Source organism: Stigmatopora nigra, chromosome 6, assembly GCF_051989575.1.
Source record: "Stigmatopora nigra isolate UIUO_SnigA chromosome 6, RoL_Snig_1.1, whole genome shotgun sequence".
In the NCBI taxonomy this organism is placed as follows: Eukaryota; Metazoa; Chordata; class Actinopteri; order Syngnathiformes; family Syngnathidae; genus Stigmatopora; species Stigmatopora nigra.
In genome coordinates, this window is record NC_135513.1 from 13,374,000 (window position 1) to 13,392,824 (window position 18,825).

Here is an 18,825-nt window from a genome sequence, read left to right on the forward strand (position 1 = left end):
TTTTTTAAATGCAAAAATGTATGTACTATATATTTTGGCATTAAAATATTCTACTAATTCTGGGGCAAGAGCATCTTTTTTATTAAATAGTTTAAAAACAATATTCAGAGCATTGTTACAAACAGTTTATCACACAAGATACATTAACTCCACATAAGAAAACTCAATTTTTTGTATCAAATGTTATAAATATGATACTTTTTTTTCAAACTGCATGAAAATGAGCAAAAAAAATGTCTTAACGTTATATGGCTGCAACACAATGTTTTCTCAGCAGGATTAAACTGTGTTTTGTCAGAAAAAAACACTTTCTGGGCTATAAAAAATGTCATCCAAACGAGATAAACATGCCTTACTGCATATTTTAAAGAAAAAAAATACATACCATAATGAGAAAAGTATTTACTTTGCAAAATCTAAATATTTTACAAACTACAATAAAATTCTAAGAGAAAAAAAACGTACCTTGAATAGACTAAACTTTCTATTTTATCGTAAAAAACATAGTATTTGCTGACAATAAAGTCATTTTCACTCATTTTATATTGTTGAGATCGTTAAAATTTGTCCAAAACAATGCTACTAGTTGTCTTTAAAACATCATGATAACACTTTAATAAAATATATTCTCACATAAATACGCTATTCTCCAGACTTTGTACCAGGGATAATTTTTAACTATTTACATAATTTGCCAAGAATCATTGTTGCTAAGGTAGAGGTTTTCTTACAAAAAAATGTCATGCTTTTTCAATGGATAGTCATAGTTTTTTTGTTGTTTTCATTATTTTTAAAGAAGCATAAAGCATGGCTTGAAATGGTGGGACTCACCAATTAATCATGTCTCCGTTGCCATGGTGCCATGTACTCTGAAACGGTAGAGGCAGGTGTACTCCATTTGACCCCAGTTGCTTAAGACACGAAGCTCTACCGCACGGTAGATCTCCTCACTTGGCTACAAAAAAAACGCCCAAAAATTCAAAAATAACTTCAAAAAAACTTACCTCAGAAATGTTCACTTCATCTAAATTGCATTTCAAAATATTAGCATCTATTTTGACAACTCTGGACACCACAATGCTTCAACCAATGAAATTTAAGATGACCTATTACTTATGAAATTATAAATATACATTTCTACTCACGGGTAGCTCAAATGTCTGCGTCGGCTCGCCTTCTTCGTTGTACATGAACGATCCCAACAAAGTTCCATCTTCTACTTCGTCCTTCATTCCCTAAGCAAAAAAATAAATGATATTTGGGTCAAAACCACAAAAATATTCAATTAGCATGCCTGGAATTTTAGCGTGCACACTTAAAAATACTGTTGAGGAATATTAAAGGTATCAGGTCAAGTATTAGGGGAATTGTGTTAAAATTAGCTTAGAATGCTAATAATTACTTAGATACATACTATGTGACGCAATGCTAATTTTTTTGTAAACTAGTCAATGGCATCTTCCGTTTTATTACATTTAAGCTAACGTTTTTGTTGTTGTTTTTTTTGGCACACTAAGTCATTTTGTCAATACACCCAATAAATTGTGGCCTGGAGATTGGCATCAATACAGCTTTACAAAGCATGGACGCTAGCAACTAAATTGTGTAAATTACAGAAATAGCAATTGTTACTGACACTGCGGCTAAAAATACGATGTGCCATATAGTCGTGAAAATACGATAAATGTTTTGTGTTAAGTTTCACAATGAACCAACGTTGCAGTGGAATTAAAACCTAAAAAAACATCATCACTTGACTACTTTCAGCCAATAGCGGTTGACTTACATAGACCTCAAAGTCCTTGGGTGCAGAGTCGATACGGCCCGTTGGGGTATTCTGACGCGGGACATGGTCCAGCGTCACGTGGGTCATCTTAATAGGGTGCGACAACGCGATGACGAGGGTGCCGTGGGCACCGTGAAAAGCCCAACATTTGCCTGGAAGCAGAGTTGAATCGCCCTTTGGGGGAAAGAAAGACAAATCCTATGAATAAACTCTCACCTCAGAAACCTTCACTCGACGGCAAACGAAGTTAGCACAAACATGCTAACTTCTCATATTCCCGCGGTCTTCTCCAAGAGTAAGAATAGGGGAAAGACGATTACCCGTATGACGGTGCGGGGGCTTTCCGTCGGGTACCACAAGGCAAATCCAAACAAGCTCAGGCATGCCGAACGGGTGCGATACGTTTCAGAACAGCGGGTGCTGACTACACTGGCACCTAAATGTCGTATAAAAAGGTCTGTATAAACTACTAAACATACTCTTTTATATGAATAAAATTTATGTGTCTTTACCTTGAGTTTCTAGTGCAAAATCGGCCATTTTGTTAGCAATGGGCTGCGCACACGCAGAAGACGCTTCCTTGTTTCGTTGGTTGACTGTGTTCTGTCCATGCGCCACAAGAGGGCGTCATATCAGATGGTCTCGCAATTTTGATGTCAGCCTAACACTTACCCGAATGCGGTCACTGAGCCACTTCTCCATGGCCTGCTGGAGTTCTGGCGTCAGATGCTTTTGAGCCAAAATGTCCGGACAAGGCATTGGGTTATGGTGAGACTGGATGGACAACAACTCCTTGGACAACTGCAAATATAAAACCGGTGTACGTTAGCAAAGAAATACCTAAAATTGTGGCCGAAAAGGGGTACTGCAACCAGGATGAAAATATTCCAGTGCATGGCATACAACCCCAAATTAAAATGAGTATAGATGTATATTAAATTTCCTGATTTCCCCCCTTTTAAATCAATAATTGTCATTTTTTAATCATTTTTATATGTTTTTAGTGAAAAAATCATTTTGTAGAATCTCAAAATATTTAAAAAGCTAAAATAAACATTGTTTTAAATCTATAAAAATTGATTTCTGCTGTTACCTCAGCAATTTGGGCCTCTATAGTTTTCATTCTTCCGCCAAGACCCGAGAAAGATTTTTGAAAATCTTGTTTGTGGTCGTCCATTTTCTTGTCCATAACAGTGACCTCATGGTCCAGATGCTGTCCACTATTGGACTGTACTTCCTTCACGTCATCTCTGATGGTCTGCATGTCCACCTCGAATTGTTCCTTGATCTAAAAAAACAATAGCGCACATTCATTGGAGGAAAAGTACATAAAAATTTCAAGTTTACCTTTTCGAGAAGCTCTTGCTTCTGTTGTAGATCTTCCTGTAAAAAGAGCATAAAGTCTTAATTGGAAATTTCAATGTATCGCATTCTATGTTAACATGATTCAAGATGAATTGTCCAGCCCTAGTTTTTTAAAACAATAACTTACTAAAAGATGTTGCATTTTTGCATCCATATCAGAAAGTGTTGCGCCCGAGTCCTGAAAATCAGAAAATTGCGTTTTTAGCCATGAATTTAAACATTTTTCTTATTACCGTATTTTCACGACTATAAGGCGCACATAAAAGTCTTACATTTTCTTCAAAATAGACAAGGCTCTTTATAATCCAGTGCGCTTTATATACAAACCAATACTAAAATTGTTATCACAATAAAATAAATGTGATGATGTAAAATACAGAAATAGCACTCGTTATTGACACTGCGGCTAAAAATACCATGCGTCGTATAGTCGTGAAAATATGGTATTTTTCCTTCAAATACGAGAGAAATTGTAAAAAAATCAACCATTTTAAGGCCATTTAATGGGTGCGACTTATATACGATAAAATATGGTAGCCTTATTAGCATAGCTAAGATGGTTTTGTTGTCAAAAAATATTAAAAAAAACCTTGAATTTGGAGCAACTTCCATCTGCATCAATGTTTCCCCCACACATGGATTGCGTCTTTTGGTCCATGTCGGCTCGCCAAATCAAAAAACGAACAATATGGACCTTCATGAAATCGGAAAGGGTCAGCATGGGGGGCAACAGGGGAGGGAGGAACTTGACACCTGAAGAACAAAAGGAGCAAAGTTTTAGTCAATGGCGGCCACTTTTACTGACGTTTTCTGTCAAAAACAACTTACAGGCGGCCACAAGAGAGAGAAGGAGGATGACGATGCAAGTTTTTCTGGTTTGAGCGCTGATTAAAGATCTGTTGGCTGTCAGACAAGACAAATTGATGGTGTGAAAGATGAGCCATCATTTCTGGGAATCAAACACACGTCCTACCTAAAGCAGTCAGCTGCTTGGTCTTTTCAGTCAAAGTTGATAATGACCCTGGGAAAATACACAAAAAATGAGTTAAAGAAATAGTATTTCAGGGAATCCAAGGTTCAATTGTCAATTGGATTATCAAATTAGAGGACAATTATTTGGATAGTCCATTTGTTGAGATTTTTTTATCAATAGTAAGTATTTTTACTTAATGTTTATATTTTTAAGTGTTCTTTTTATTGTTTTTAAGATTGTTTTTTTCTGGGAGAAATGTATTTTCTCCTATTTTTATTTAGTTTTAAAATTGAAATAACCTTTATAGGGGGCAAAAAAATACAATGTTATTTTTTGCAGTGGGGAAAACAGTAACAAATCTTTTATTTTCAACAAATTAAAATGAAGAGTGTAGATATATATTAAATTTCCTGATTCTCCTCCTTTTAAATCAATAATTGTCATTTTTTAATCCATTTTTTGTGTTTTAGTTCAAAAAAAATTGTCAAATCTAGAAAATATATATATAAAAAGCTCAAATAAACATTGTTTTAGATCTATAAAAAACTGAATATTCAGGGCTTTTAATCAAGTTCATTTAATCCATTTATAAAAAAAAAATCTAAATATTATATCTAAAATGGTCCAGCCCATGTAAAATCAACTTGACGTCAAAGCGGCCCCTGAACCAACCCGAGTCTGACACCCCTGTAATCATCCAAATCCTATTATTAAAAATAACCATCAATTAATAGACTATCAATACAAAAATGGCACTTACCCTTCACACCACAGAGAGTCCCTCTAATCCGCTGCGTGTATTCAATCCGTGGAGCCGGGACGCTACTTTTCACTTTCCCGACACTCATGCTACTGCTCGTCGTCATGGCCTTGCTAGTTGTGGTCGGAGTTGGGGGTTTAAGGTTGATACCCTCAGAGGAGGAGTACCCCGAACTGTCTATGTTGTTCTTCTCGTGCCCCTTTTGGTGGTCCGGCCGAAGGTAGACCACCGCCTGGCCGCTGCTGCGGAACCTGTCCGGAGGGGGCGGTAGTGGGCAGCGGCTGGCGGCGGTTTGGCTGGTGGTAGAAGATGCTGCAGTCAGGGAGGGTCTCGCTGTTACCCTGGGGGTAGCGTAGGTCATGCTCCCCAGGGTCACATCCGTCTGGGTGCTCAAGCAGGGTCGGCGTGCTTTGGGGAAGAGATTGGAAAGAGTTTGGGTTTAAGGCAGGAGTCTAAAAGTCAGTTTTGGTTGAATTAATGCGTATTAAGTTCTAAAATAAGGGTGTCATACTTGGGTTTGTTCGGGGGTGGGGGGGGGGGGGGGGGGGGTAAATTAATCATCGATTTTATGTGGGCCGGACCATTTTAGATATAATATTTAGATTTTTTTTATTGGATTATACGAACTGGATCAAAAGCCTTAAATATTCAGGTTTTTTTTATAGATATAAAACTTTATTTGAACTTTTTTTCTTAGTAACAGCTAAGTATAATTTTGTTTATCTCAAATGGAAACTATTTTTTAAAATATGTTCAATAATAAAGTGGGAAACCAAACATATTTGTATCTATTTATTTGTAGATTTTATGAAATGATTTTTGACCCAAAAAAATAGATAAAAAATACAATTATTGATTTAAAAAGGGGAAAATCAGGAAATATAAAATACTTCTATTATCTTAATTTGAATTTGATCCTAAAATAGAAATTTGGCACTCATGATTTACTTTCCTGGGCCACACAAAAATACACAACGGGCCAGATTCGGCCCCCGGGCCGCCGCTTTGACGCCTGTAGTTTAAACAATTCTTTGACAATTATTTTTGCCCCAAAAAAATCCTATTTTTGCCACATACGGGAGACCTTATGCACCCACCTGCTGTGCTGGAAGGAGACTGTAAACTGCTGGAGCTAGCCACGCTGTTATTAGCTCTGGTGCTACGAGCACTAGCTTTGCGGGTCCCCGCTTTCTTCTTGAAAACTCTGGGGAGGAGATAACAAGACCATGCAGAAAGTGATTAACACTGCCCAGAAGATTGTCGGCAGTTTTTTTCCCCACATCCATTAGGACTCTAAACTTTCAGTAGCACGACACACCATCCCTTCTGTGTAATAACTTTGGGGTGAAGTTATTTCGTCATACGCAGTTTCTGGGTGTGATGACAATTAGACTTTTGTTGTGGATGATGACAACAAAGCCTATGTCCGACTATTATGATTATTATTAAATGGAAACAGTTATGAAATATCTATATATAAAAGAAATATTACTCACTTGACGGGATGCTCACGGTAAGAAATGCTGGTGACGGTACTCGAGTCGGATTCATCATCGGAGTTGTAGTAGCCTGTGGACGCCAGGCGGCAGCTCCTACGAGTCATAACTGAGAATAACAACATTTCAATTATTTAACGACATAAGGAAACCAAACAATCGCGTAAATGGCTTTTTAAACGCTTTGGATGGAAGACTGACTGCTAATCTCGATAATTCTGATAATCAACAGACAATGACTGGTTAATGTCTTGAGAAAAACTGACAAAATGTAGCAGAAGAAGACATAAGGAAAGGAAGTTTGCGGTACTATTTTCACCCACAAACGGGGACAGGAAGTGTGTAAGAGACCGATTTGACAGATGAAAGATATTGCATTTCACAAAATGATGGAAGCTAAAAAGCCCACCTCTACATTTGCATTTAAAGTGTCCCACTTTATATATTTATCTATAATTAACTCACTTGAACACATTTCAAGTGCACAGAGAAGGGGTCAGCCCAATGCACTCAAATCCAAAATATAAAAATAATTTTAAAGATGTTGCACAAAAAAAGATATTAATGACAATGCAATAAGGCAGTAGTAAACAAACACTAGCACCAGGAATACATGTCTTATGACACAAAAAAGTATTAGTTTTAAAAAATATATACATTTACTCTTGTAATATTAAACTCTGACAACATTTTATTCCCTTAAAATTATAAATGTAATTTTGAATCTACTACAATTAAAAAAAAGTTTGAGTAAACCAGCTTGTTGACGCTGTGACGTCACTCGCCTTGTTGTCAACAACTACTAGATATATTTAAAAATAATAAATAAAAACGTTTTATTATTTAATGCACATTAGTGGAATGGAATTCTATCTTCAATTTAGTTTTTTTTAAATAACAAAAAATATCATGTCTCAATAAATCGATTAATACTTAAGACAAAACGAGCTCCGTAGTCCGCTTGCTATAAGACAAAACAAAAATAAAAAGAAGGGGGAAAGAAATCAACAGAAGGAAGTGACAAGAAAAATAAATATCACCAATATTTAGGGGAAAATTAATAAAACGTAAACGTTGTCGAAAAATTACCTTACAACAAGCGTGGTGGTTTTATGCAAGTTGTGGATAAGATTAATATTTTGACAGCACCCGAGTTAAGATCAGCAAAGATAGCCGTGGCAACTGCTTCCGGTAAAGTGCTTCAGAATAAAGCTAAACGGAAGCTAAATGTCAGTTTTTGTAGTTAACTCCGACGTATGGTAGCTCATTTTATCCAAGGCCAAATGTTTGTAGCAACGGTGTCGTTTAATACAGTCGAACAACCCGCTCGACGTGTAAAACGTCATAAGCGCTTGACACTATTTTCGGTGTGTGACAGTTAAGATGGAACTCGACGCACTCTTTCTGCCATCATAACAAAACAGAACGTTGCTGATCAAATGTAGTTCAATTATTACACACAAGAGGGCGCTAGCCCCTCGTCAATTACATTGAAGTCCTCAAGTGACGTCAGGAGAAAAAATGTTGAACTTGTATATTGTGAAGATTAAATATGAATTCAAAGAGTACAAAAATGATGTCCAATAAAACCTAAATAGTTAGATTTTATTTTAATTTAAATTTTCCTCTAAAATCTGAATGCATTTAATCATGTTTTTCATTTGAACAAATATATATATTTTACTTATTATTTAAACTAAAAATAAACATTATAAGAGGAAATATTTTTTGCATTACTTATTCAGGTATTATCATATTTTTTTTTAAAAAAAAAGCTTGTTTTAACCAGACAAAAAAGTGCTTTTTAATTTTTTTAAGTTAAAAATATGTTTTTTATATAAATAAATATTCTCTACATACCTTTTATTTTATTTGAATTTTAGCATGAAACACTTAATCAAAAAAATTATTTGTATTCATTTTTTTTTTTTTTGGTTAGCAACCGATACCCTTTAGCAACAAGCTAACCAAAACAACCTTGCGCAATATGTCCCCAAATTCCATAAATAGACCAAATTTCCTCTTTTTCCAAATAAGGGAAAAAAAACACTATGAAATGCGTCTGGTATTTCCGGAAAGTCTCGTATTTGAAATAAAAAATAGCCAAAAGGTCAGGCAGGCGACTACGGGCAAGTCGACCCCTGAGCTGTCGCGCGTCCACGCCATTGTCTTCCGCCTTGTTATCGTCTGGCAGCAGTTTCCGCTAAAAGCGAACCCGAGCCAGTCGACGACGTGGCGGGCGGTCTCCCGACAAGCTCATCACTTTTACGCTCTCTTTCATGTTTGCCATTTGCGGCAACTCCTTGGTCCTCCCCTGCTTATCTGCGGCCCAGACACTAGCGCCCATAAGCAAATAGACTTTCACGTAGACCAAGGGTGTCAGACTCGGGTTGGTTCGCGGGCCGCTTTAACGTCAACTTGATTTCATGTGGGCCGGATCATTTTAGATATAATATTTAATTTTTTTTGTTATAAATGGATTAAAAGAACTGGATTAATAGCCCTGAATATTCATTTTTTTTATAGATCTAAAACAATGTTTATTTTAGCTTTTTTAATAGATTTTTTAGATTTTCCAAAATTATTTTTGAACTAAAAACACAGAAAAATGGATTAAAAATGACAATTATTGATTTAAAAAGGGGGAAATAAGGAAATGTAATAAACATCTATACTCATCATTTTAATTTGATCCTAAAACAGAAAGTCGGCACTCATGATTTACTTTCCCGGGCCGCACAAAATGATGCAGCGGGCCACATTTGGCCCCCGGGCCGCCACTTAGACACACGTGAAATAGCATCTAGCTTGTATTATTAAGAAGCAAAAAACAAATTTAACTCAGAGCCGAGCATTAAAAGGCAAAAAAAATGAAAAAGGGAACTGCGTTGGGGGTGCTGGAGCCTATCCCAGCTGGGCAATTTTAGAGTGTCCAATCAGCCAATCAAGCACACTTTCAGAATGTGGGATGAAACTGGTGTACCCTGAAAAAAACCCACACAAAATAACATGCAAACTCCACACAGGTAGACCAAACTGGATTCAAACCCAGAACCCCAAAACTGCAAGACCAATACACAAACCACTCATCCACCGTATTGTCTGTTATTATTATTATTAATATTAATTTTTATAACAAACCCACTACAAAATACCCAAACTCCATGACTAAATACTTCCTGGTCTCTCATCTCAAGCCATTTATTGTCCCCTAAATTGACATTCATGACCCATAATGCAACAGCTGCTTTAAAAAAAAAATTTTTTTTAAAGCCCCTCAAAAAATGTGACCGGACGTTTGGTCACCGGACGTTTGGTCGCCAGTCAAATATATTTAGATAATAAACAGTACTTAGATATTAAACTCTCTCTTATGAACATAATTTTGAGAGCTGGTTTCAACAGTAAACTCTCAAAAAAGGGACCAAAAGACCAGCGACCAAACGTCCGAGCACCCCCAAAAAAAATCCTCATTTTCCCTCAAAATGCCTCAAACAAATAACAACATTTCTGCATAAATCCCCCATCTGCACTTTCTTTGTTCCACTCTTTCTTCTAGGTCACATTAACTGAATATTTTATGACGTTTTGTCCGCTGAGACTCTTCAAATATGAATCAAAAAATCTTGCAATGTGTGATGACGCGTGTACAACCATGACCTGGGAATTTACGGCGCGGCCATGCGGAAAACGACATAAAATGTTTGAATAAAAGAATTTTGGAAAAGACTTGATTAAAATTGTAAATGAGGTGTTGTGACTAAGTGTCATGGGGCTTTCCTCCAATGGCGGATACTCCCTAGCAACTGTTGATATGGTTGCTATGGTCGCAGATGAAAGTACAGCCACTTCAAAAATAGAGAAATAAATGAAGCCTTTTTCTAGCCTTGAGTGGTTTTTTTCTTCGTTTTTTTTTGTTTTGGCGGAAGATGACTAAGTATGACCTCTATATTAAGGTTGTGGAATGTGCATAAACAGGATCCTTTCAGGACGCCTGCCAAAATTGAACAAAACTTAACCAAAACAAAGACAATAAGGAGAGATAGTGTGCAACTTTGGACAAATGTGGACTTTTTGGGGGTTTTTTGATTAGAAAATTGGCAGGAAAGATATATTTTGTGTTTAAGTCGTGTTTATTTTGAATAGATTTGAATGATTATATTGTATTATTGGATGTATTGTCACATTGTGTTTAAATCATGTTTATTTTGAATGGATTTGATTGATTATATTGTATTATTGGATATGTTATCACAAAAGATATTAAGAACTGAAATAAAGTTATTTTATGATTGATTTTTGGCATTTGAATGATATAATTTTTACTCTTATTTTGAAAATTCACTTTTTTGAGGGATTTTACTTTAGTTTAAATTTTAGTTATATCTCACTGTCATTATATATTTCATAAAAAAATGAATATTAAAATTAAATCTTTTAATCAGATGCATAATTAACATATCCAGAACATTTTTGTTTTCTTTTATAATATTTATATTTTTTTTATTATATTAAAAGAACTGCCCTAAATATTCTCAATTTTTTAATAGATTTAAAACAATTTATTTTAGCTTTTTTTTAGTAATGGAGAACATCTTTTACCCATTTTTTAAAATTATGTTCAATAACAAAGTGTAAAACTAGAAAATATTTGTATATATTTATTTCTATATTTTACAAAATGCTTTTTGAACTAAAAAAATGTCTTAAAAATTACAATTATTGATTTAAAAGATGAAAAATCAGGAACTATAATTAATATACATCTATAATTTTCCTTTCATCCTAAAACAAAAAGTCGGCTTTCACGATTTACTTTCTCGGACCGCACAAAACGACTCGTCGGGCCAGATTTGGCCCCCGGGCCGCCACTTTGACACCAGTGGCCTAAAGCATGTTGCAAGATTTTCCAGCATAATAATGAATGTATGCCTTTTTCTTTTTTTTGGAGTGGCGCGCAATCTGGGTCACGAGCGGCGGAATGGAGGCGAGTGGCAGCAACAGCATGACCCGCGTCTTAATCTGTTGAGCCCCTCGTGGTCAATCCTAAACTCTCGGGTGACCCATGTGACAGCGGCGGCAGCGGCAGTGGCCCATTTAATCCCGTCTCCATCTCGCCAGACTGTGAGCTCACTGCCATGATGTCATCCCACTGAGTCACAGTCTTCGCAATGGAGGGATATACAAGGGAGGGGCGGGGCTTGATGCTAAGGCGGGGATGCTAAGTCTGATGCTAAGGGATGTACGTGCACTTGCTCATGAGCATTCCAAGCTCTTGACTAATTATTGTATAGGAATATAATAATTTTTGTTGGGGTTATTGTTTTATTTTAACTGGGATACTCCAATTAATCAATTTATTAATTGGCTTAAATCTCATTATATTTGTCCAAATCTGCTTTAATCCTTTAATATCCTCTTGTAATTTTGGATAATTTTATTTTTGTACATTTTGTTTGACTCCTATTTATACAAAATAGGCCAAAAAAAGATTTTTTTAAAATTTTAAACTTTTAAAAATATTTTGGCACAAAAAAGTGAGAAAAATCCCTAAATATTCACTGATTTAAGATTTTATTTTAATTTCAACCTATCTCTAATATGTGAAAATATTAAATATTGCTCTTTTATTGTTTAAATCCTGTTTTTCATTAGAAAAAATATATTTTCCTTAATATTTGAATTAAAAATAAAAGTGAAAAGAACCAAAACACACTTTCCTTTGTTCGTTTAGTTCTATTTTTTTTTTGAAGAAATTGCTTGTTTTACCAAAAAACCCTAAATATTATCAATTTGGAATATTTTTTTTGAGTTTGCTGTACAACACACAGCGACAAACCTTTTTAAATCGAGAGTTCAAACGGCGGGCGATAACAACAAAGCGTAGCGAGCAAATAATGGGCAGCAAAGTCAATCCAGACACGGTCAACGTTGCCCTGACAAATTCTCTGTCGCATTTTGTCAATAATTAACTCGAACTTCCAATGGGGGAATTCTTTGTCGGTGACATCACAGGTACGAAAAACACTCGTAAGTTTCGGATAAAAAAACATGAGCCCTTAAAAGGCATTTTTTCCCTGCCCAATCAGTCAGTGCACTAAATTCAAGACTGTTTGGGTGCATTGCTTGCTGACATGCTATATTTATATAGAGATGAGCCTGTATATATCATGCTATTTAAAGTATGACAATATTAGCAGTTGACAATGACGTTTTTTGTCTTCTAGCATCCGAATTGGGCCAAAATGGGTTTTACAAAAAAACATACTTGGGAAAAAATAAAAATAAAATGAATTTACAGCCAAATTTTTCCGTGACAAATTTCCCTAAGATTTATGAATCCAAATCACCAAAAATCCGCAAGAACTACTAATCCCATGCCAATCAGTCTTAACATTCCAGCACCCTTGACTACAACCATAACAATTTAAAAGTATCCATTTGTAAAATCACATAATAACCAAAATACCCCGAAAAACGCCCAAAAAATGATGGGATTTTCCACCTTAGCGTTTTTTTCCGCCTTTGTTTTGTCTGTGTTTTCAGCCACATGAGTCATGTGACATAACGGGACAGTAGCCACGCCCACATCCATAACAAACAAAACAATGTGTTCCTATCAGTGTGGAAATAAATGTGTTGTGTTGGTTTGATTTTTTTGAGTGAATTGCACTCACCTGACATTTTTCAGGTCGTCGAAGAAGCCAGGTCGTCTTTAGATGAGCTCACGTCTGTTTTGCTAGTTGCACGTCCTGTCTGGAAATAAAGCAATAAAATGATTAGGGCGCTACACTAGACGTGTTATGAATGCCTGGAAGACTGATTCATAATATATCAACATTGGGTTGTTTGCCAAGTCGGCCGTCATTAAGTGGCATTTTGACTACTTTACAATGAAAAGAATTCAACTTGCTACTTTAGTAGGAAAGAAGTGCTTTGTCAATTTTACTGGCCGAATAATTGCTGCCAATCAAAATTAAAATCAAATCAAAAGCCTGTATTGTCATTTTGCTACTCCACAAGATATTTTACCCAGTAAAAAAAAAAAAAAAAAATTAAATATTTTAAAAAGTCACATCCGGGCAAGGTTATTCTAAAATATTCTAAGTTGATCTTGACAAGTGATTGGTAAATTTTTTGATTAAAAACACAAAAAACACAAGGATTTATGATTCATAAAATTGGTTTGAATTGGATTGGATAACTTTCAATATTCATTGACAACTTGTTGTCACAGTAGCAAAAGGGTGAGAATATAGACACAGAAAAAGACATTGTAGACATAAATAGATAGGTAATAAGTAAGTTAATAAATAAATACATGAATTATATATATATATATATATATATATATATATATATATATATATATATATATATATATATATATATATATATATATATATATATATATATATATATATATATATATATATATATATATATATATATATATATATATATATATATATATATATATACATACATATGCACATACATATACACATACATATACATACATATACACATACATATACATACATTTAAATACATACACATACATTTACATATACATACTATACATACACTTACACATACACATACACACAGACAAATACACATACACATACAGATACACGTACATATACATACACATACATACACATACATACACATACATATACATACATATATACATACATACACATACATATACATACACATATACATACACATACATATACACATACATATACATACATATACATACATATATACATACATACACATATACATACACATACATATACACATACATATACATTCACATACATATACACATACATATACATATAAGCACATATATACATAGATGTACATAGATGCATATGGTAGGTCCTAACACACATCCATTAAAGAACGGCCAGCTGCTCTTGTTTTGATTTTCACTTGTTACGCTTTGTTTGGCAAGTCCTCGAATTACAACACACGTTCAATGACACATCAAAACAATGGTCGCAAGTGAATTTGACTGTTGAGTGACACCCAGGAAAACATCCAATCTTCCCTTCCACATACTCTGCAGCAATCCGTCTTTATAAGATAATATAATTAAAACAATGTATTGATTTAAAAGAGGGGGAAAATCAGGAAATTTATTATACATCTATACTCTTCATTTTAATTTGAAAATCAGATTTAACCTATCCAAAGCTCTTCTGTCATGGCTAGATAGCATAAATAGTCCGGTCAGATTAATTTTTTTTAGGGAAAACTGCTTAAAAATGACAAACCCAAATGGGAATTTTCCAAGAAGTGTCAGATTATGATTTGGATTCAGTACTTAAAGAGCACAGGGGAAAAAAAAGTGGAGAAGGAGAAAGTAGAGGTCAAGGATTAGGCCAGTCAAGCCTTTACAGACGGGAAAGTAATCTAGACGTGTCAATATTCTGCCAAAAGAAATATAATACACACAGTCAAGGAGATTATCCTCATAGAGATTGCGTAATCTCAGCGTTACGGGGAACAGACGCTGCAATTAGTCACCAGTTCTGATGCTTCAGATGACTTGTTGTCATATGTCAATGTACTCTCCTATTCGCTTGATGGTTAGCGTTAGCATGTGTCGCTTTACCTTGATTTCATGTGGGCTGGATCATTTTAAATATAATATTTAGATTGTTTTTTTTTTTTTATAAATGGATTAAAAGGCTTGAATATTCAGTTTTTTTATAGATCTAAAACAATTTTTATTTTAGCTTTTTTTTTAAATATATTTTTAGGTTTTACTAAATGATTTTTAAACTAAAAACACAGAAAAAATGGATTAAAAAATTACAATTATTGATTTAAAAGGGGGGAAATCAGGGCATTTAATATACACCCATACTCTTCATTTGATATAATATTTAGTTTTTTTTCTAAATGGATTAAATGGTCTGAATATTCAGTTTTTTTAAAGATTTAAAACAATGTTTATTTTAGCTTTTTTTAAATATATTTTTAGATTTTACAAAATGATTTTTGAACTAAAAACACAAAAAATGGATTAAAAAATTACAATTAATTATTCAAAAGGGGTAAAATCAGGAAATGTAATATATATATATACTCTTAATTTTAATTTGTTTAATTAATTCTAAAACAAATCATCATTTACTTTTCCGGGCCACACAAAATGATGCGGTGTGCCAGATTTGGCCCCCGGGCCACCACTTTGACACCCGTGGTGTTGTAATTAAGACACAAACTTTCTTTAACGCTTTTGAATCAAAACATAAACTCCGAAATTTGTAATTTCATGGCCTTTTTACCAAAAATTGAGTTTTTTTGCCATACAAAGTCTCACAAAGGAACACTCCAAAACATGTCTTTGAGACAGTAGTATTATACATACAGCTGTTCTATTGAAGATAAAAGCACTATTATGGGATTTAGAAGATTAACACACACCTGTGTGACGGGATATTAGAGAACTGAGAAGAACCGGTTTGTGTTTACTTAAAAAAAAAAAACATTGACGAAAGACGAAAAGAAAACGTAGACACCTGAGTTGCACGAATTTAAGCTTCCGACTTCCTTGATCACTTACTTAAGAGATTTATAGTGTTTCATCTAGCAAATGCGTGTTATTGTTTACGAACTGAGTTGATGAAGTGTGAGAAAACGCAGTGTGTTTTGAGAGGAAGTCGTCTCGGGTAAACAGGAAGGTATGAGGAGGATGGCGGATATGACAACGATTTAATTTGATGTCGGAAAAACATACCGTGTTTGTAAATGAATAGATGATTCGCTCACGTTAAGCATTTCCTTCCTGACGGACTTTGGTTGTTGACTGCTTAATATGGACTTTTCCGAGACTGACTTCGCATATAGACATACAAAAAAGAGCACAAAATTCCCCAGATGAAGTATTTTCCTGTCTATTTGCATTGGCTTGACGTCTGGTTCTGTAAGAGTGTGTGTCAAGTGTATTCAGAATTTGGGTATTGAGAAGGAGGGGTAGCACAGGTTGAGATGTCCCCATTTCAACTCTGGGTGCCCACTTACCAGTTTTCAAGCATTGCCATATGTTTTGCAGAGGGTCCTAAAATTGGGAATACATGGATTTCCCAAATATTTATTTCCAATATCCACAAAGATATTTAGTAATGACAAGGGGGGTGTAGCTCAGCGGTAGAGCATTTGACTGCAGATCAAGAGGTCCTCAGTTCAACTCTGGGTGCCCCCTTCCCAGTTATCTGTGGACTTCTCTTTTGCAGGAGGGTCCTAAAATTGGGCTTACCCGGATTTCCCAAATATTTCTGTCCAATACCCACAAAGATTCATAGCTAGTACAAGGGAGGTATAGCTCAGTGGTAGAGCATTTGACTGCAGATCAAGAGGTCCCCAGTTCAACTCTGGGTGCCCCCTTCCCAGTTCTCTACAGTGCCATCTCTTTTGGAGGAGGGTCCTAAAATTGGGCTAAACCAGATTTCCCAAACATTTGTGTCCAATACCCACAAATATTAGTGGCAAAGACAAGGGGGGTATAGCTCCGTGGTAGAGCATTTGACTGCAGATCAAGAGGTCCCCCAGTTTCAACTCTGGGTGCCCCCTTCCCTGTTATCCGCAACGGTGTCTTTTGGAGCAGGGTCCTAAAATTGGGAATGCAATTTTTCCCCATTATGTAGGTCCAATTCCCACAAGAATCTACCTTATCAAAGGGGGGGTGTAGCTCAGTGGCAGAGCATTTGACTGCAGCTCAAGAGGTCCCCAATTCAACTCTGGGTACCCCCTAACCACCTATATCAGGTCCCACCACTATATTTTGCTGGAGGGATCCCTACAACCCAACTATGACCCAAATATTCTCCTTTTGAGAAGATTTGACTTGTCTTGACTTACAAGCTGCATTTCAGTTGCAACCTTAACATGACCTTTGTATACTACACCATTTATCCACAGCGTTCCACTTCCTCTGATCTTAATGTTGGGAAAACCCACAACAATACACAGTGATGATGATTCAGATCTTCCCCTATTTCCCTTTGTCTTACCATGGGATAACACATACATAAATACATGAAAACAAAATGAATTCCTTCCAAAGTTTGGCTTTACAAAGACATTGGATTTGTCCCTATTACATTAAAAGAATCTTGTCCTTCCATTAAAAACTTTTCCCGGGAATATTCACTTTGAAAAATGTACCTGCACTCCTTGGAAAAAGTGCTGAGCGCAGTTTCCCGATATAGCGACGACGGCATGATAAGTCCGTGACTCCGGTTTGAACCCCGCCGGGACTGTCAGATAAGATGAAGACAAGAACTTGTGCTATAATTGTTAATTAGATGGGCTTGTCGCAAAGGTAGGGACTAAAAAATGTGATTTCGGGCGGGATATGAGACGCTAGGAATAGCGTGGTGGCGGAACTGACGCATCGTGATAAGAAAACTCAATATAAGCCTTAGTAATTGAAATGAGACTCGTCTGAGACCAGTTTACGACTTCACAATTAACTGTCCAGACAAACTTTGCTCACCGGGTCACAAGCTGACAAACGCCAGTCTCGTGAGAACCAGAACACAGACAGCAATTGTGCAAAATGTGTCTGAAAATATATAAAAGGCAAAAAATAATTGCCATTTTCTTGAGGGTTTCAAGTTTGTGTCATATCCAGGAATAGGCACAGATGGAGGCCTGCTTCCTGAAGAGGAGGAAGAATCCCTCATGAACCTTGACCTTTAGGTTAACCTGGACTGTCTGACCCCCAAAATGAGACAGTCAGTTTCCTGGAAAACACTCGGGATAATGTGGGAAAGTGGAGAACTTGTTGTCTCACTTGGCACTAAAAAACACACGTACTGAAAGGAATGGAGCCTCAATCTTAAAAGAAATAATGATATTTTTGGGGGGTTTTTTGGTTTGTAAAAGTCAACCTTTTTACTTTATATTCCTAATACACATGACTTTTCCCATTTTACTAGCACCGTATTTTCACGACTATAAGGCGCACTTAAAAGTCTGAAATTTTCTCCAAAATAGACAGTGCGCCTTATAATCCAGTGCGCCTTATATATGGAAAAAATGTCATTCATTGAGGGTGCGCCTTATAATGCGGTGCGCCTTATAGTCGTGAAAATATGGTATACAGTATTGTTGTATTTATACAGTAAGTATACACGACTTTTAAAAATTTACTCTAATATAAAAAATAACCAATTCTACTCAAAATTTCTACTTTTACAACTTAAAATATGACAATTCACTCCTAAAAATTTCCACTTCAACGTATTATTTCTCTAACTTTAAACCTATTTTATTGCTCAATTCTGCCTACCAAAGTCAAATGACAATTAACAGCAATTTACAATTAAACCTAAGTACTATCAAAATAAGAGTAGTTGAAATAGTAATAGTATAATCTTCATTTTCAATGGCAGAGAGTCAAACATGACTAAAC

At 35.4% G+C, this 18,825-nt stretch overlaps 1 protein-coding gene and 3 non-coding genes across 5 annotated transcripts; 3 read left to right on the forward strand and 1 right to left on the reverse strand.

Annotated features, from left to right (window-relative positions):
• Positions 1-96: 96 nt before the first annotated feature.
• sun2 (Sad1 and UNC84 domain containing 2) lies at positions 97-16,186 on the reverse strand. 2 transcript variants are annotated; one of them, XM_077719546.1, is made up of 17 exons: positions 16,147-16,186; positions 13,058-13,136; positions 6,381-6,489; positions 5,982-6,088; positions 4,885-5,292; positions 4,125-4,172; positions 3,980-4,054; positions 3,741-3,904; positions 3,279-3,329; positions 3,134-3,169; positions 2,880-3,074; positions 2,459-2,587; positions 2,299-2,389; positions 2,107-2,222; positions 1,787-1,960; positions 1,146-1,235; positions 97-955 (listed from the first exon to the last, which is right to left on the reverse strand). In XM_077719546.1, exons 2-17 carry the CDS (start codon positions 13,062-13,064, stop codon positions 839-841), a joined length of 1,917 nt encoding a protein of 638 aa, XP_077575672.1. In that variant the 5' UTR covers positions 13,065-13,136; positions 16,147-16,186; the 3' UTR covers positions 97-838. The 2 variants fall into 2 exon arrangements, with proteins under 2 accessions (XP_077575672.1, XP_077575673.1); XM_077719547.1 differs by lacking the exons at positions 13,058-13,136; positions 16,147-16,186 and adding an exon at positions 7,470-7,658 and having other exon boundaries at positions 98-955.
• Positions 16,187-16,539: 353 nt separating this feature from the next.
• On the forward strand, positions 16,540-16,611 carry trnac-gca (transfer RNA cysteine (anticodon GCA)). Its single transcript has one exon. It is a non-coding gene; the product is annotated as a tRNA-Cys (tRNA).
• A 110-nt stretch (positions 16,612-16,721) lies between these two features.
• trnac-gca (transfer RNA cysteine (anticodon GCA)) lies at positions 16,722-16,793 on the forward strand. Its single transcript has one exon. It is a non-coding gene; the product is annotated as a tRNA-Cys (tRNA).
• A 294-nt stretch (positions 16,794-17,087) lies between these two features.
• On the forward strand, positions 17,088-17,159 carry trnac-gca (transfer RNA cysteine (anticodon GCA)). Its single transcript has one exon. It is a non-coding gene; the product is annotated as a tRNA-Cys (tRNA).
• The last annotated feature ends 1,666 nt before the right edge of the window (positions 17,160-18,825 follow it).